Source organism: Heloderma suspectum, chromosome 4, assembly GCF_057233095.1.
Source record: "Heloderma suspectum isolate Gila_16-S chromosome 4, 16-S_ref, whole genome shotgun sequence".
Lineage (NCBI taxonomy): Eukaryota > Metazoa > Chordata > Lepidosauria > Squamata > Helodermatidae > Heloderma > Heloderma suspectum.
In genome coordinates, this window is record NC_139461.1 from 192,253,830 (window position 1) to 192,274,075 (window position 20,246).

General features: G+C 44.3%; 1 protein-coding gene across 1 annotated transcript in view; it reads left to right on the forward strand.

Annotated features, from left to right (window-relative positions):
* The window catches only part of COL11A1 (collagen type XI alpha 1 chain), a 331,740-nt gene that overhangs the window by 93,172 nt on the left and 218,322 nt on the right, over positions 1-20,246 (forward strand). Inside the window, exon 5 of the mRNA XM_084851680.1 lies at positions 12,279-12,407. Coding sequence (XP_084707806.1) covers positions 12,279-12,407 — 129 coding nt within the window. The remainder of the gene's footprint in view (positions 1-12,278; positions 12,408-20,246) is intronic.

Genomic DNA, 20,246 nt, shown 5'->3' on the forward strand with positions numbered 1-20,246 from the left:
ACCTAGATAGGCTTTCACACGTAGCCAACTTGTTGGAGCATCTGAGCTCTGCCTGTAATTTTTCCTGCTTCACTCTGTGATGGGCCCTCTCACATCCCTCAAGTTATGCCCCTCACTCTCCTCCTTCCCCGAGACCTGGGTTCTTATGGAGGAGGAAAGAGGGGCCCTTCAGGCTGAGCCATCTGTGTGCTAAGGTCTTGAGAACAAGGCCTTGCCATATCTGAGCTCACTAGGGAGGGAGCCTTCCCCTGTTCTGGCAGTTCCCATTCTGAATCTGAGCTGCTAGACATCTCCACACACTCAGATTCATTTCTGACATTGGCTATTCTGGCTAGGGCTGATGGGAGCTGCAGTTCAGCAAAATCTGGAGGGACACACGTTCCCCATCCCTGCCTTACAAGGTGCATGAGGAGGTCAGGCATGTAGTATGCAGGAGCGAGTCCTTTTGTTGTGACTTCCTGCCCCTGGAGTGCTGTTCCGGGGGATGCTCAACTAGCCTGTCTTTCTGGTGCCAGGCAAATGCTTTTTTACTTTTCTCAGGCTTTTTAAAACTGTGGTTGAATTGATGTTGTTCTGCTTCTATGATTTGATGCTTTATTATTCTGCTGTTTGTATTGTTTATCTCTGATTGTATTGTTGTTATCTCCCTGACATGATTTATTAGCCACCCTGGGGGTCATATTAGTGAAGGTTAAGTTGTAAATGGTATTTTTAAATACATACATACATACATCTTCCTACCCACATGCATTCATACATGCAAAGGGATTAAGAGATACTAGGGCACTGACCACTGTCAGTAGCCTCTACTGATGTAAAATTCATTATTATTGCTGACAGGTATGGGCAGCAAGTCAATCTGTCAAATGTTGTTACCCAAGGATGAACATTCTCCTCTCTAAAATGCTTACCTAGTATAGTGTGGCCACATGTTCTGCTTTACAGAGGACACATGGAAGGGCTGTCAGAGGACAATCCTCTACTTAAAGGTATCTTGTGTTTGAAGGGCTGTCCCGCTGAAGTCCAGTTTAAAAGTAAAAAGTCATAAGGAAGGAGGACAGAGCAAAGACCTTGAAGTTGCCCATCAACAGTTAACACCATAGCAGATCGAGCAGGCACACAAGCAGACATCGAGCAGACCACACATGGTCTTCCCTACTGTGGTGAGATGCCCTGTAAATTATAGTAATTATTTCCAAGCATATGCAAATGGTATGCAAATCTGTGGCCTCTTTTATCCTCTTTTTTGGTGATTCAATTCCTCCTTTTTGGCTATATAATGAAAGTGGGCACCTTAACCTAGCATAACTGAGTCTGATCTGAAACGAGGAAGGATGGCATGGTATACCAAGTAAAAGCATCATTATAATGTTAAATATGGGGAAATGATCTCTATTTCCTCATATCAAATAGCGATTATACAAAACATTGTCTCCTGAGTGGATCAGGCAATACTTTTCCTCTAGTAATGCTCCTCAAAATAACATCTCCCCCACCCCTTGCCAAATACCTGATTCAACTAAATTCCATTTTTTCAACATTTTTTTTAATGAAGGTGAGCAGTTCCATTTTCTTCCATAGTTATTTGTCCACAGCTGATGCAGAGTGCTTGGTTTTTTTACACTGTACATTATAGCTTATAGTCATGAAAGGATATTTTGATGTCAGTTTCATTGAATGACTTTTCCCAGTGGAGAATATTATCACCACAGTGAAAGATATTTATGAAAGTGGCGTGTTTACTGCAACACTTTACTAGTTTAGGCTAGGCTCATAATGCTCCCTGGTGGTGTCCCCCCACCCTTTCCCAAACAGCTCACCCTGCAATGAGGGAAGGGACTGACTAGCAGTGGTGAAGGTCTTTTAAGTCTCATCCTTAAGGCCTGTGCCCTTTGAGATATAGACTGGAGCATATATTGGCATTGGCATGCATGGGGATTGTAGTTTCCAAGGCTTCCTGGTTCAAGGAGCTGGGATGGGAGGCACTGGAAACTACAGTACTCTGGTATCTCTGCCTCGGTGTAGACTCCTGATCAGGTTCAGGTACTCCAGAACTTAAGGATGAAGCCTACAGGTCTCCTGCCACTGCTTTCCACTTCACACATAAAGTCTGCATGGAGCGTCCATCTCCAGTTGTACATCCATGAACAGTCTCTTTTTTCCTAATGATCCAGGCTAAAGGCAGAGTCACATGGCTAACCGAAGGGCCAAACTAGGAGTGATGTGAAATGTGTGAATGCAATTCATGTGAAGGTGTTTTAAGTCAAAAGCAGCTACATGGAGGCTGAACAGCAGGAGGACCTCAGGGGCTGGGGATGGAGAGTTTACTCTCTACCCCCCCGCTGTAGTTCTCTCAAAAATCCACCACCACACTTGAAACAGCTATTGACACCATCCCACTGCAAAATACCAGCTTCAGGGACAATTTTTGGCAGGACCATGGCAGAGGGAAAAGAAAAAGGAGGAAAGGTTCCTCCTGTGCAAGCACCGGGTCATTACTGACCCCTAGAGGGACCCCTGTTTACACTGGCGTTTTCATGGCAGACTATAGTGGGGTGGTTTGCCGTTGCCTTCCCCAGTCGTGACTACCTTTCCCCCAGCAAGCTGGGTACTGATTTTACCGACCTCGGAAGGATGGAGGGCTGAGTTGACCTGAGCTGGCTACCCGAGACCCGGCTTCCACTGGGATCAAACTCAGGTCGTGGGGAGAGTTTCGGTTGCAATACTGCCGCTTACCACTCTGCGCCACACGAGGCTCTTGTGGCAGAGGGAGAAAGAGTTAAACTTTACTTCTCCATTCCCTGCAGTTCAGCTGCTGCTTGGCCTCTCTTGCAGCTGCTCTTGACATGTTAAAAAAAAAAAAACTTTTAAAAAGCAAGCATATTAATTGCATTCATGCACAATTTACGTCATGTCTGGTTTGGCCCTGACATGCTGAGAGGTGGGTCGAATGGCTCTGGATAGCAGCTGGGCTGCTCGCCAAAGTAGTTTGTGTGACAGTTTTAGCATACCAGGCTTGAAACTCGTATTTACCATGCCACCACCAATCCACTTTTACAGGCAAAATGTGAATCTTGGTTTGGGTACATGTCAAAGCAAATTACACAACTTCTAATAGTCAGCAGCCTCAGCATGGGTCCGCTCAATCCAGACCTTGACATGTTAATTTTCTTTTGGGAATTGGCCCTGGCTGTACGACCAGCACTCCTTCCAAGTCTCAAATACTGATTGATTGCTTGCTTGCATTTATATCCTGCCTTTTTCCTCTAGAACCAAAACACATGATCAGCAGCCTTGTACTGTTCCAAACCAGGTTCCAGTCAGGTGTTTGGATGCTCCCTCTTGTGAAAAATTCCCTTCACTTTCAAAACTAGCCTAGAACTTTCTCAGTGATATGTCGATTTTGTAGATGTTGCAAAGGTTTTCTTCATGGGTGTCCACTCATGTATGCATGTGAGCATTCAGACATTTAATGTAATGCCTGCAGTGTGAAATGGCACAATCTAGCAATAGATACATCACGTGGGGCTACATATTGTTTAGGGTGGCCCAAATTCACAGTCTGATCCAGCTGATGCAGAATCCTGATGGAAAGCCTATTCAAATATAACATTGGTATGAAAGAATTCATACCAATTGGCCTATTCCTGCCAATACTGTGGCTTGGTTCAATCATTCCGGGCCACAGCGATGTCCTTTGCATTGTCAGGACTAGACCTTGGGAGCATGCATGCTTGGCACCATGTAAATGCATCTTGTGTGAGTTTTTCAAATCACATATACATCAACAAAGGGATACATTTGTATGCCTGATCACCTGGCTCACAGAAGATGCCATTCCTTTGATGCTGGGCATCCGTGGTCCTGAGGCCATGTTGTGATCCCCACCACAGGAAGGGCATCACTGCTGACTTGCAAGTCTGAATCAGGAACAAATATGGCAGAATCTCACTCAGAAAGCCAGTGTGGTGTAGTAGTTGGAGTGTTGGACTGGGATTTGGGAGATCTGGATTCTGGTCCACAGTTGGCCATGAAGCTCACTAGGTGACTTTGGGCGAGTCACTGACTCTCAGCCTAACCAACCTCACAGGGTTGTTGTGAGAATTAAAATGGAGAGCAGGAGGACCATGCAAGCTGCCTTGGGTTTCTTGCAAGATGAAAAAAGGTGGAATGTAAATGCAATTAATAGAAAGAAAGAAAGAAAGAAAGAAAGAAAGAAAGAAAGAAAGAGAAAGTCATTCACACTTTATTTGTTCAGAGAATCATAGGGTTGGAAGGGGCCTACAAGACCATTGAGTCCAACCCCTTGCTCCATGCAGGAAGCCTGATTCCCAGGCAGTGTCCCATCTTAGTACTAACCAAGGCTGACCCTGCTTAGCTTCCAAGATCAGATGAGATCAGGCACATCCAGCCCTTTGCTTGGCAGTGGAGAGAATGCCCATTGTACTCATGGCAAGCAAACACAATTCCTGCAGAAAGTTTGGAGTCCCTTGAAACGTAGTAAATCAATTGAAGGGGACAAGGAATGCTGTGAAAAATTAATAGGGATAACAGAGGAGCAATCAGCCAAGGGCCAGATTGATTCCCACCTTTAAATAGTGGTACCACCCAGTCCTTAAGCCTCAGAATGTGACCCTTGCAGTCCTGCTTGAATGTGGATGCTTATTAACGGTTTCCCATTTCTTTGGTCTCAGTGCTGGCAGAAGGGAAGGTCTGGAAGTTGTGGCCAGTGAAACAGCAGCAGCTTTAAGTAATTTTCGATGTGCGGTGCCAAACCGTAACAAGACCCTGTGTGCTCCTTGCAAACACATGGTCCTGCAAGAATGAGCCTTTGCCAGAATTCCACAGTTTTAAGTGCAGCACACAGCAAAATCCAGCATCCAGGCAGCCCAGCCTCAACAGGCTTTCACAAATGTGACTGCCTAACTAAACAGAAAGTGATTGCAAGGCTGTTCCCCCTGGGAAACACCCAACAGCTGCCTCAGCCCAGATGCTGATGGATATGAGCATCTCTCAAGCACGGGAACAAGGCCGCAGCAGGCAGTCAAAGCTATGGAGTCCTTCAGGGTCTTTGCTTTTTTCACCCAAGACAAAGAGCATGGAGTGAAGTTGGCCAGGATCCAAAAAGTATCTGGGGGAAAGAAAGGGAGAGAGAGAGAGAGAGAGAGGGAGAGAGAGAGGGAGAGAGAGAGTTACAAGAAGCTCACTCTGCTCTGTTTCTAGGCGAATGAGTACTTTCTTCTTTGTTTTATACTGCCTCTCACTTCTGCCTCCTATTTGGCTATGATTAGAGGGGGAAAGGTAAAGTCACAAAAAACAGTTTCAGTGGTTTATTAGGGAATAATTTTGCTTCCATCTTTAGAGGCAAAGTTTTTTTTCATTTTTTTTCATTTTTTTTTTTGATATTGAACCCCTACTCTGCACGTTTCGGAAATCTATTAATAGCAGTGATTTCCCAATATCTGTGGCCATACCCTCCATTTTGGACAAATGCACCATCTTCTCCCAGATCACTGTCTGGAGACATTTCTCCCTGCTGAGGGCAGTTCTATGCAAAACTGTTGAAGAACAATGTTCTGTAACTGGGAAAGCAGGGGTGTGGGAGATTTTACTCTTCTTAGGTTTTGCATCTTTATTTGTAGATACTATGGCTGTCACTTAGTTAAGGAGAGCATAGTCAGTTACCTATCAGATTTAGGGCGCAATCCTATGGGGATAGTCGGCCCCCTCCGAATTTGGAGGCGATCGACTATCCAGTGCAGGGCAGGCGGAGCACAGAGGGGAACTTCTCCTCTGCGCTCCTCCTGCCCTGCATTTGCTGCTAGACGGCTGATTTCAGCTGTCTAGCCAGGGTGCCTTGGAATGGTGGGGGGGGAGGAGGTGGGACAATGCATAGGAAGCATCATAATGGCGCTTCTGCCATCCCCTGCCCTCCCCGCCCCCAGGAACACCCCCTTTTCAGCCACTCCACACTGCTCTTCCAAGCACGGAGCCGGGGACAAACCACGCTGCCTATGAGATGGCGGAGGAGGGGTGGGGAATTGGTTCCCAGAAAATGAAATATCCTATGGATTGCACCCTTAGTCAATTAATCAGTTGCTTAAATCTGCATATATTTGCATACGAGAAAAAGAAAAAGTATACCTTGTTTTGGGATGATGTAAACATGAGTCACAGGTGGGGATGGGGGGCAATGAATTGATGTGAGGATGCTCTAAATACACAGTGGGCACATGATCCCTCACATGTTCTTGCAATGCATGAAGAGTGTTGTGTGAACCTCCCTCTTGTCATCAAGGGATGAGCATGCATGTGAGAACCTGTTTGAGGGGATAAACATACTTTGCACACCGATTTAAATGCTAGCAAAGGTAAGTATGCTGAACTAGAACTGAGCTGAAATTTTTCAGATGACATTTTTTGTGAGAAACTTTCTGAGGTTTTTCTTTTTCTTACCACAGTAGAAAAAGGCCACTTTGCAGAATTTTCTCTGAATATTCACCATCACTTTTTGTGGCATCCACCCCATCCCCTTCTCCTGACACACACAATGCTGTGGAATGACGCTGGTTGCAAGGCATTATGGAGCATACAAAATGATGGGCTACTTGTCAACACAGTAGCTGGTGTGGCCACTTTCAGTAGCAGCAAAAACAAAAACAAGAACACCCTTAAGAAGAAACAAATATGCTGTACAATTGCCACAGCTAATTCTGAGCCCCACTTCTGAGAAACTGTTGGAGAATTTCTCCTCTCCCTGCAGGAATTCTGTGAAATGGTTCCCCCTGCCCCAATCTCTCTGCCCACCAGTAGGGTGGAGAATTTTGAGAGTCCATTTGCACACAGCGAATTTAAGTTAGTTCCCAGCAAATAAGAATACAAACAGCATGAAAAGGAAGGGCAGAAGAAATTACAACTCACAACAACAACCACAACCACACACACACACACACACACACACAAATGAAATATTCAAGCAGAGGCTTGTAGCTTTTCCAGTTCAGCTCTTATACATCTGTAAAGCAATATGTAAATGTACTTGGGGGGGGGTTGGGGGGGGAAAGAATGATGATGTTAAAATCATCACTTTTGAACAGTCAAAGCAATATTCATAGGCAAATGTAATTACAGGCAAGGAATCCTAAGTGTGACTTTAAAGTACTGTCTGTTGCTTTCGGATGATTATTAGATTATAAAACATCTGAATGGAGGAAAGGGTAATGAGAATAGCTGTGAGTCAATTGCACCAGTGTCAGTGAAATAAGATTAAAGCATTAGTCTTCTATGCACTCGATTAACAAGAGGATTAAATGCAGAACAAGTCATAATAATAACATGGGGGTTGATTTCTTCATTGCTTTGCTGGTGTCATAGTGTGGCTAAGTCCGTTTTCAATATGCAAGTGGAAATTCCATTAGTATGCCTAAGGAATGGGGGCAGGGGGAAAACAGTCATGATCACGGCTTCTTTTAAAGGAGTTGAAGGTGGGTTAGAAGAGGGACTGCTGCTTGTAGTGCACACACACATCCCATCTTCACCTCTGTTAAACAGGTTTTGTAGGTATATTAGGTTGGATTCAGACATGCCCTTCCATTCCTTGTGTTCATGGACGGGAATCCCTGCAGCCACTGTTCTTGAGGGTCCCCCATCCATTCAGAGCATATTTTTGTGGGGTACAAGGGACTGCAGGAGGAAGGAGGAATTGGTGAAAATCACCTCCCCCTCCTCTTCCAGCATCCCGTTAGTGGGGTGTCACTCTCGACAAGTCTGGATCCAGCCCTGTATGCTTGTAACCATGAGAAGTGAACCCTCTTTCAAACCACTTTCAACTCTTAAAAATGATTGTCTCTCTTTAGCTGAACATGTGATAGATATTTTACCGGTAGGTTGCAAAGAATGGCAGCAGTTGAGTGCAGAATTTAGTATATTTAACTCTGGCTGAATCTACACATAGCAGTTATACCGTTATCATACCGTTACCATAATTATTGGTACACATGACACCAATTGGCACCAATAGGCATGATAATGGTATGATAACGGTATAACTACTATGTGTAGATTCCGCCTCCATTGTGGACAATGGTGCAATCCATGCCTCAGTCGGTTCTGCACAGCAATAATTTGTGTTGGATGTATTTTCCACACACACACACACACACACACACACACACACACACACCATTTATTATTTAATTTGAATGTATAGCTCACCCCATCAGCAGGGCTGATGACCACTGCTAAATTCCTTCACAGGATGGGTGTGTGACCACATGGGGAAAGGTTAATATGAAGCAGGCTTTACACGTGGTATACTGGCAGCTATTACCATGATCACAGGTTCTGGAAATGGCTGCTGACTCCCTGCAGACTAATATACACTACCCTTTCCTGGGGTGGCTCTCTTCCTGTGGATACTGTAGTGTGGAGGAAGAATTTAGCTGTGCGAACTAGTCTAGACTAGAGATACAATGGACTGAAATATCAGATATTCAGATGAAGACATGGGATGGGAGAAGAAGGGTTCCACATGCTCATCCTGTGCCCAGTGTTTGTAGCTGAAAGTCTGCGTAGGGCCTACATGTGCACAGCAGTGCGTATGTTGTTGTGAACCACCCAGAGAGCTTTGGCTAGTAGCTGGTATAGAAATGAAATAAATAAATAGGGCTCTCTCCACACAGTCAGAAATAGCAGAAAAGGGAGGTCCGTGTTCACATCAAGAGAGCCCCACACACCTACAGTTTGCACAGAAGCTCTGTACTGACCATCAGCTGAAGAGTGCACAATCCCCCTCCCCTTCCTCACATCCACCTGAACATCTAAATAGGGCTACCATGTAAGGAAATCAGACTGATCTGCCAATAGATAAAGCATGTATGTCACTTCTAGTTTCTGCACTTGCTTTCTGCAGCTTCACACTTCCAAATAATCAAATGCTTCATTTTCCATCTTCTCATTGGGCAGTATCCCGATGCCAACAAAGTATTCCAGTGCTAACATAAATTATATCACACTAGCATAGGTTACTCTAGCACAATGCCAATAGCGTTAGCTGGCATGCCGATTTCCCCAGAAAATTGGCAAGCTGGGTAACACTATTGGTATTGTGCTCGGGTAGTTTACACTAGTGCAACATAATTTACATTAGCGGTGGTGCCCCATTGGATAATGTCCATTGTATCCCTACTATTTAACACATGCTATGAATATAAATTGTTATTAGGATAATTCCAGCTCAGAAATTATTGTGATCCTCTAGCAGTTTGCAAGAATATCAGAAGAGCCTGGTTTCAAACATTATGAACAAGTGGTGCATTATGCCACAGAGAATGAAGTATATCCAGAAGATACACTAGGGTCTATGCTGGGTGCTCACAAAAAAGGGATTAAACTGCCTTGAGCGCTATCATCTTTCTTGGTAGAAAGGCAGGGTACAAATCCAATCAATCAATCAGTCATTCAATCAATACCTTAGTCTGTGGTGGTTGTGTCCAATAGGGAATGATTGTTGGGGAAAACTGCATGTTGTGTGGCAGGATGTTAGGTATCATGCGATGTCAAACACCTCACTAGAATGATATCACTCACATGTATCACTCGCTAGAATGGTAACTAAAAAGGCCTATATAGCTTCCTAATTTTTTAACAGACTTGCTCACAGCAGCTAAATTTGTTCTAGAACGAATTTATAGGTCAAGGTGAATTCTGGATTTGCTGCATTAGTTTACAGTTTGGGATCTGGTGACATGGGAAAATTAGCCACCATAATCCTGCATAGCATGTGACTAGGGATGTCCATATTGTGTAAAATCTGTTCTGTCTCTGTTTTGCGGGCTGTCAGGCACCTTTCGTTCTCTCATCCACCCATCAACGGAACTGCATTTTTTTTAGCTTCTGAATTTGCAGAAATTCTCATGTGCAAAAAATGCCCAATTTCCCACAAAATGTACAAATCATCTTCCCCAATGCACAATTTCACACTTTACCCTACGGGGGAAATGAGCAACTTTGGCCAGGTTTTTTTATTTTTGCATATTTTTCTACAATGAAATTTGCGCAAATTTCCTGAAGGTTAGGAAAACAGTCCGCAAGTCTGCGGAAACCACTTGTCTGGGGAAAAGCCTGTCTGCTGCAGAATCCGCAGGTTAGATTCATGACGGTCCAAACTCATCTTATTCCATTGTGGATTTCTCCAACATCCCTATATGTGACCCATCAATCTCAAAACTGTCCACCAGCCATGTATGTCAGCCTAGCCCCATATGGGCACAATACACTACCTACCTTGAACTATAAAAATGGTGTGTGTGTTTGTGTGTGTGTGTGTGTGTGTGTGTCTGTGTCTGAGAGAGAAGGAGAGGCACCTGGCAGACAATAAAATGTAGATAGGAGTCTCCATTCATTCTGGTTTGCCACAACTTCAGTTGTGCAGGCTTCAGCTTTCTGATAAAGGTAGCTCAGCATCAAGTAACTCTGAGAACCTCTTTGGAATGTGATCCCTATTTCTTTCCAATGCAAATGAGAGGAATGGCCAAGAAGCAAGGCCTTACAAAATATAACCTCAGGGCAATCCTATGGTTGAAGTCAGAGTGCTCTCTAAGGTCAGAGCACCCAACATATCCAACATTCTTCCATGCTCCTGCTGGCAGGGCAGAAGTGAGGGGGGAATGGTGTTCACCGCCCTTCCTCCATTTTTTAAAAAAGCTTCCCCCTCTTTCATTGCTTGCAATGGGAGGGAAATTATTTATGTCAGCTCCAGAGGTGGCATAAAATCCCCCACCTGGGATAGGGGTGTGGTTGGTGGCTGGGAAGAAGGGAGGATCCAAAGCCGCCCCTGCTCTGCTCATGCCATGCCCTCTATCTTCTCCTCCCCCCCTCCAATGTCAGAATGGGGAGGGCCACACATCTTTCTGTGGGGAGAGGGAGGGGGGAATCTGAGATTGGATTGCTCCCTTTGAAGCTGGAGCTCTCTTTCTCTGACCTGTAAGGGGGAGATTCAATTTATGGCCCCTGGGACCATAGCATTGCACTGTAAGGGCACAATCCTATTCATGTTTAGACTGAAAAAGTCATACATTTCCAAGCATTCTTCAGCTAGCATGGGGAATGCTGGAAGTTGTAGGACTTATTTCTGTCTAAACTTGCATAGGATTGCATCCTAAATGTACTAAACTGACAAAGACATCAACACCTAAATAAAAGATAAGACTGGCTGCAATCAAATTATGCATGTCAAACTCCATTGATTTCAGTGGGGATTAAGTGTGCATAATTGTACAATGGACTATGGACATTTTTCCTTATCTGGGAAACTGTATAATTGTGTGTGTGTGTGTGTGTGTGTGTGTGTTCATCTTTTAATGTGATACTTCCATAACTTTAGTATGTTATTTTTCTTGGTGTTTAGAATTTGCTATTTCTGCCAAAATGAAATACATGAAAAATAAGAGCACAATCTAATCAAATTAAGCCCTACTAAGACCCATGGATATTAACAGGAAGAAGAAAAGCACATGCCTAATTCTTCAAATTCTATTGGGGTTAAAAAATTTTCCTCATTTTCAGTGGATCAGGCTTCTTCTTCTTCTTCTTCTTCTTCTTCTTCTTCTTCTTCTTCTTCTTCTTCTTTTAAGATCAGTGCATCATCTATTGAAAGTTACCCACTTAAAACCCCATTTATTTCAGTAAGATGGTGGTAGACATGGGCTTAAATATTCCCCAATGAAATAAATGGGATTTAGATATATTTAACTTCAGTGGGGTCATGGCCTCAAGGATTAAATGTGCTGCCATGGTTCAGTTTAAATCAAATTTAAATGCAAAAAAGAAGAAGTAATAATTGCTTACACTCCGAAATCTCTACTTGCCCAAAGAGGCAGCCACCAAAAATGCTCTCTGCTCTCCCTCATTAGCTGATGATACAGGAATGGCATTGCTGCCATCTATTAGATCCCAACAAGATAGTTGCAGCCTACATCTGGATTCATGCAACCAGTTTGTACACAAGGGCTCAAACATTTGGCTCTTGCCACAAAATGATTTCACTTCCCAATAAATCACTTATTTGTACACAACGAAGCTATTAACAAGCTGTGTTGAAGCCATAATGGACAAATAAATTACTCAGATAAATTAATGGGTGCTGCAGATTAATTAAACCTCTGTCAGATGCATCTCACTTAACCAAGGTTGCTTTGTACAGAAGAAGGATTCCTTTTCATTACTCCCCATGACCTGTAATGGTTGCTAATTTATAATCTTCTTATGTTTCCCGGCAGGGTGATATCCAGCAGCTGTTGATCGTTGGCGATCCCAGAGTAGCGTACGACTATTGTGAGCATTATAGCCCAGACTGTGGTTCCCCTGTGCCCAATGCTCCTCAGGCTCAAGAACCTGAAATTGACGAGGTGAGTAATGAGTCATGTTTTATAGATTTATTGCACCGTAATGGGTATACTGGATTCATGTTATTGTGGTAGCATTTATTTCAACTTTTATTTACAGCTAAAGGGAATGCCTTCCTTACTAATGCGAATACTTAACTCTTTAAAAATGTGCTTAACGTTGCTTTCTATAGATTATTTTATAAAGAAATGTTATATGTGACAGATTGCATACCGTTTCCATAAAAGGCTATGATTCTATACGTGTGTATCATAACATATTTATTTATACCTACTCTAATCTAGTCTAACATCTTTCTTTTGTGTCGTTGTGTGTGTCCTAAATTAGATGTATATACATTGACCCCAGGTCCTAAATCTTGCCTGCATGGATAATTAATTATGTCCACCTTTCTGAAAGTTTTTTTTATGCCATTAGGGTTCCCGAACCATCTTAATGGCTTCCCATACATTACTTAACTGTTCTTAATTGGAAGTTAAGTGCTTGTGCTTTCCAGTGCCTAGCATAAATCATTCTATTTGTCTTAACAGATTCAAAACCAATCCTTGATATTTGCCCAGTACACATTGTAATGCCATTTATTGGGCAGGAATCAGAGCTGGCTTGTGAGGGGGTCGAAACTGGCCACTGCTGTTGATGGGTTACTGAGAGCGAAAAGAGTCCCCAACTCTTTCCAATGGGCACCATGATCAGGCAGAGGCAGTGGGTGGCTGGATGCCTGCATTCTTGATCTCAGATTAGAATGAGCACTCATGTGGCTGTCATAACTGGTGCCCTTATGCTGTGATCTGACCTTAGTCCACCACTGGCACATAAGCAGCCATTGGCACCATGACAACAGGACCTAATTCTTCTGGTTCACAGCTGTACTCTTGATAGTTGTGGTAATGCAGCTCCTGTGAGTGGGGTGAGGCTAGTATGGTCCACTAAAAACTCTTTAGTGAGATCTTTTTTAAAAGAAAGACTGGAAACGGGGGCATTTCAGCTACTGGATCCTTGCCTTTCTCCCTGCTTCCAAGTTGACTTCTGTATTTTCACACACACACACACACGCACACACACCTGTTTGAACCAGTTTTTTAGTGGGATACATCTCTTAACCAGCCAAGTGATTAGTGGTCCACTTCTGGTTTTTGTCATGAGAGAGTGAATGCCTCCTTAAAGGAGTATTGATGTTCCCAAAGTTTCACATCTTCAAAAAGCACATCGCTACTCCCACTAGTAGGTAGGTGTGGAAACATGCCATTTCAAGCCATAGGTTACCATAGCAACAATCATGCAGTGATTCCTTAATCTGCAGAGTTCTGTATTGCCCTGGCCTTGTACATAGCCACATGTGCCAAATCTTGCAGCTTGCATATGTGGTTTTGATTTTCCCAAGATGTGGCCTCCAAACTCAGAGAATGGTGACAACAGAAAGATGGCACCTGGAGATTGCTTATAATTGCTGTTGCTTATCCCACAAGAGCACTTTTTATCAGCTTAGGCTAGTATACCAACTACACCCTTATGTGGGCAGAGATAGACTAGCTACATGTAGGGATGGAGGAGAATTTCTCCACAAATCTCCAGGAGGCCGAATGCCAATGCATTCAGCCCCCCGAAATTGGTGGTGAAATTCTCCGCCCCCCGCCCCCCCCCGGGATGGGACTTACCTCCTTCGAATGTCCCTCTCGGTGGCGGGTCCCGGCGGCGTTTCAGCGGCGTTTCAGCGGGGGCGGCGGTGGCGGCCAGTCTTCTGACCGGCTGCTGCCGCCACCATTACAAAGAATTTTTTTTAAAAAAACAACAACACATGATAGGCTACGTAACGATTTATGTAGCCTATCACGGCTGACTTTGGAAATCTAGCCGTGATAGGCTACGTAAATCGTTACGTAGCCTATCACGTGTGTGTGTGTGTTTTTAAATTTACTTTTTTATTTCACGGCCGGGGAGACGGAGCGCTCCTCCCCAGCCTGAATTTCGCTGGCGAGGGATGGGGCGCCTCCCCCCCAGCCTGAATTTCGGCCGGGTGGGGCAGGGCGCCTCCCCCCCGGCCTGAACTTCGGGGGGAGAACCAAAGCGCCTCCCCCCCACCGCGAAGCAAGCTGTGGGACCAGGTAAGGGACTTTAGTCCATCCTTATATCCATGCTCTGATAACTTCTGGATTACTGCAATGAAATATACGTAGGGCTGCCTTTGAAAATGGCCCAGAAATTTCAGCTAGTCCAAAATAGGGCAGCAAGATTGTTAACAGGGACTGGCCAATGAGAACACATTATGCCAGTAGTACTAGAGATGTACGAAAGTCACTTACCTTTTAACGAAATTGATTCGCGGTGGGGGGGAGGCACTCCGTCCCTCCCCCCGAAATTCTGGCCAGGGGGGGAGGCCCTCCGTCCCTCACCCCCTGAATCCTGACCAGCCGGGTCCGCAAATGGCGGCGGCTGTAGCTGCCGCCATTTGCGTCCCTGCGGTCAGTGGTGATAGGCTACGTAAATGTATACATAGCCTATCATGGCTGATTTAAAAGAAAAAAACACGCGCATACGCAAATGGCGGCGCCCATGGGCGCCACCATTTGTGTTCTTTATTTTGACACGTCTTAGTCTACGTAAACATTTACGTAGACTAAGACGGCGAAAATAAGGGGAACGCAAATAGCATAGATGCTATGCTATTTGCGTTCCCCTTATTTTCGCCGTCTTAGTCTAAGTAAATGTTTACGTAGACTAAGACGTGTCAAAATAAAGAACGCAGATGGCGGCGCCCATGGGCGCCGCCATTTGCATACCCACGTGTTTTTTTTTTCTCTTTTAAATCAGCCGTGATAGGCTACGTAAACATTTACGTAGCCTATCACGGTATTTTTTTAAAATCTAGCCGTGATAGGCTACGTAAATCTTTACATAGCCTATCACTTTTTTTTTTTTTTTTTTACTGGAAATGGTGGCGGTGGCAGCCGGTCGAAAGACTGGCCGCCGCAACTGCCGCCGCCGAACCGCCGCTGGAGCCGCTGCCGCCAGGAAGATTCGCCCAAGGTAAGTCCCGTCCCGTGGGGGGCGGGGGGGCAGACCGTTTCGCCACCGATTTCGGGGGGCTGAATGCGCTGGCATTTGGCCTCCCCGAGATTCATGGCGAAATTCTCTGACATCCCTAGCCAGTACCTTTCCAGCTGCACTGGCTGCCAGTCCATTTCCGGGCCAGATTCAAAGTGCTGGTATTAACATTTAAAGCCCTAAATGGCTTGGGACCAGGTTGTGTGAAGGATCGCCTCCTCCCATATGTGCCTGCCTGGAACTTAAGATCATCCTCAGTGGTCCTTCTCCATGAGCTCCTGCCAAAGGAAGTGAGGAGGGTGGCTACTAGGAAGAGGGCCTTTTCTGCTGTGGCACCCCGGCTGTGGAATGAGCTCCCTAGAGAGGTTTGCTTGGCACCTACGTTGTATTCCTTCCAGCGCCAGGTGAAGACCTTTTTATTCTTCTAGGCATTTTAGCATTTTAGCTTCCTAATCTTTTAGCTTTGGTGCTTTAAATCTGTGTTTTAAAACTCTGCATTGCTGCTAGGTTTTATTCTGGTTGTATTGTTATATTGTGGTTTTAATGCTTTTATATTTTATATTGTTTTATCTTGTGCTTTTTGGTTTTAATTTTTGTGAACCGCCCAGAGAGCTTCAGCTATTGAGTGGTATAGAAATGAAATGAATGAATGAATGAATAAATAAATATATATAGTAAAAAAAAAACAGTTAAAAGAAAAATACAAATTTGAAACTCCAGAAGGAAGGCTTCTAGTGCTAGCAAGCAGAAGGGAAGATGCATCTGTTCCATCTTTTCTTCCTTAATGGTTTTTCTGCATTAAGAAAAAAGATGGAAGAAGAAGTGGTAGGAAAACACGGGAGGGTTATGAGTAGAAGATGATGTGGTTCGGACCCCCATAAACCTCAATGAATGAGGCACGGTGATGGTGTCATAAAAGCCACATCTGGAAGCACTCCCTGTGAAGGGTTTGGATTTGTAGATGTCCTAAGAGCCAGCCAATCAGTTCTTTGCACAGGGCAGCTGGAGAATGGGGAGGGTGGTGGCTTCATGATCGTCAGAAAGGCCTGCCAGTCAGTACTCAATGCACCCATCTTCCGCTGGAAACAGGAATAGCTATTCGCTCCTCAGTTCTCTTCTTCAAAACAGGTTTTGCCTATTAGGGATGAGTATGTATCCATAATACTCTGTATATCTGAATGCAGACTTAATTGGGGGGAAAAGCAGTGTATTTTAGTAGCATTTGTTCTGGTTACTTGTTATATCTCATAATAATGCAATATAGGTGCTGAAGAATAATGGTAAGGAATGGGTGACTGTCTCCCTGCTTTCCATAAATGGTGCTCCTGCCACTGCCACTACATAAAATGCTTTCCCCATTCCTTCATGAACCCAACAGAGGTTTTGCCCCATTTAATTTGCTAGCGCTACAGAACTCTTTGTTTTGCTACATTGGACTAACCCAGTTGGCTTTCTGGAATTTTTTGCCAATGCAATCCATAGGATGGAATGCTGCTTTCCCCCCCTTCTTTTCCTAAGAGCAGAACAGCAAATCAGCCTAGATGTATCAGATGAATTGGGGTTGCATGTCCATGACCTTACATGAATAGTGTGTAGCTGGTAGTAAATAAATTATGAGAGATTCATGGATTTGGTTTGTTTATTTATTTTAGCCATGGGAGTAGCAAAAGAAAAGTGGGACCTGCAACAAAATGTTGCAGTGTGGAGTGCTTTTCTTCAGGGTTCCAGCCAGACACCTATACCCTCTTTCAGAATACTCCATTACATTCCCCCTCTCCCATTTTTCATTCCCCCCTGCCCCACAACAGACAATCAGCATGTTGCACAGATGGCGACTGATCATGTTCAGTCCTCATTGGGCTATTTTGGATTTTTGCTTGGTCCCTTGAGAGAGAGAGAGAGAGAGAGAGAGAGAGAGAGAGAGAGAGATTCTGCAAACCTTGGGAGACCTTCCCTCTTATTTCTCAGTGGCTCCATTTTGCCTACAATCCTGGTGGCAGTCACCAGCTGATTTTGCTATTACAGGGGTTGGTTGTCAGTTCTGCTCAGGGATGGCTCAGACTGGCCATGCAGGATTTTATTTTGCAAGGCACTGCTGGCTGACACACCTTCACCATGATAATACATGGCAGTATGTATGCACTACCAATTTGTGCATGAAAAAATCCTTGGTAAAGACCTTCTCCCTGGAGGAATCCAAGGAAGCTCCCTATCCCTGCATTAGAAGACCATGAGGTCCTTATTCAGTGTAAAAAACAGGTCTAAGGTGAAGGACGTCAGTGATGGTGAAGGGCCTTTATAGGAGATGAAGGATGCATGGAAGAGATCATTCACCAGAAGTTCCCATCAGTGGTTTCTTATTAGGGATGTACGAAAGTCACTTACCTTTTCGAAGGATGACATTCACGGTGGGGGGGAGGCATCGCCACTGTTATAATCAACTTTGCCATAAAGGAGCATAGGAAGCTTTATACTGAGACTGAACATTGGTGCATTGAGCTGAGTATTTTCTGTACTGTTTGTAAGCAGTTTTCTAGGGTTTCAGACAGGGCTCTTTCCCAGTTCTACCTGGAAGTGCTGGAGATTGAAACTGGGGCCCCATCTGTATGGCACCGCTTTGACCCCCCCACCCCGTCGCAACTGCGCAACAATGCGGCTTTGAATCACCATGCCCTGTGATACACTCACGATGTACTGCGCGCTTCTGTAACAGACTCGCTGTGCTCTTTTTTTCTTTTTTTTTACCATTACACTGAAATGTGCAGCTGTGCAGTCCCATGAGTGTGGGGGTGCGACACTTCAGTGGCTGTTTTATATTTCAGGGCTCTGCTGTGTCTTTCTGACCCTGTTTGAGGCAAAAAATGGGTATTTTGTGCTCCTTCATTTCCGCACCATCAGTCTGTCAGTTCCCCAGCCTGAGACTCTCGCGATGGTACATACTCATAAGCGTGAGTGCTACGTGCCTAGCCATAGCTCCAAAATGGTGGCCAGAGCAATGTTGTTCCTCCCCCAAGCCCCCCACCCCCCAGCCCTTGGGTACTGAGTCCAAAAACAACTGTTGCAAAGATACAAAGCTGCAAAGCTGTGCAAAAGCATGATTAAATAGATGAAAATGCCCCTCTATGCCTCTGTAACTGCGCAGCTGTGAAGGGATGGGGAGCAAAGAGGCATCACAGAGTGACGCAGGCACTACGCACACCTGCAACAGACCCACTGTAAGATGCGAAGTGAGGTCAGGCAAGGAATAGACAGCCTGCAACCACAGGGGAACCTGCAGCAAACCCCCGAAATCGCAGTAAAACGACTCCTTGGAACTCCGCTCTTTCCAGGCAAAAACCACGGATGGCTGCGAACTGTGTCATCTGTCACAAGGGACCTTGATTTGCACCTGCCCTGGAGTAAAAGCCTGGTGTAGATGGGGCCTGGGACCTTCTTTATGCAGAGCATTTATCTATTACTGAACTATGGCTCTTCCTCATATGAACCTTTGCAAGAGTTAACTGAGATGACGCACTAAGGGTTTCCACCCTCCCTACTCACCCAGTCCACAATTTAATCTTTGTAAACTGCCTAGATAATCTATTATCTTTGTAACTGCTCAGAAAGCTTTGACTATGGGGCTGTATAAAAATGCTAATAATAATAATAATAATATCCAAACTTTTGTACTAATATACAAAGTGGGATTCACGGCCTTCTCTGGCAGGGACATTCATAAACTCCAGTATCACTTGAGGCTTATGAATCTCACTGCGTGCTAGACTGATGAGTATGTTACAACTAAAGTGTGAAAAATAGAAGTATGGTTGCATGTATTTTGTTTTATTTAGTTATTTAAGTTTATATCCTGCCTTTCCGTTAAAAGCACTGCTCAAGGCGGCTAACAATAAAATAACATTTATAGTTCAAGCATTAATATTCATCAAATAAAAACACATCTCAATCAAACATAAAATAAAACCACATCAGTAAGAAAGGAAAACCAGCACCCACCAAATTAAAATGTGATTTCTGCATGTGTCATATATGCACCATCTCACAACCCCTGATTGACATGATCTTAAGGTTTTGAGTGAGATTAATTTATGAGAGTAATTGACTATAGGGATTCTTCCAAATGGCAGGCCATCACACTGGGAATTAAGTCTTAGTTTCATTAAGGGGCTAGAAATCTAATGCATGTTTCAAATATGATCACCTGAACAGGAAAATTCTGGTTTGGGGAGGAATTCAGCAATGGTACTATTACACTGTTTTCACATAATCAGTTAGATGTAACTTTTAGAATTCTGAACTTGGGCCTTCCTGGAAGACTTTGGTTCATATCCCTGCTTACTTTGGACTAACCAGGTGACACTGGAGAAGTCCGTTGTTCAGCTTCACTGATGGTTCTGAGGAAGAAGATGAAGATTGGGACTACTGGAGTCTCTGGGGTTTTAATTGGGAGCTTCAGTGTTTGGGGCAGGGATCTAGCATGGTGGTGGTCTATTCAGCACTGCGTGCTTGAGGCTTCAGCAAGAGCAGAATACAATAGGGGTATTCAACTGTTTGTGATCAGCAAACTTTATGAAGCCACCATATTGACCAGGTCTTCAGCCTTTGTCTTGCTCAACAGATTAGTACCATAGTACACTCTAGGTTCTTGCTTATGTAGAATCCAGTTCAAGCCTTCTTCATCCCGGTTATGGAATGGCAGCCCACATGAAAGCATTTTATGTGTTAAAAGGGCTACAAGGGAGGAGGAGGAGAGGAGGAGGAGGAGGATATGGAGAAGAAGAAGCCTTTTGAATGAGTGTGAG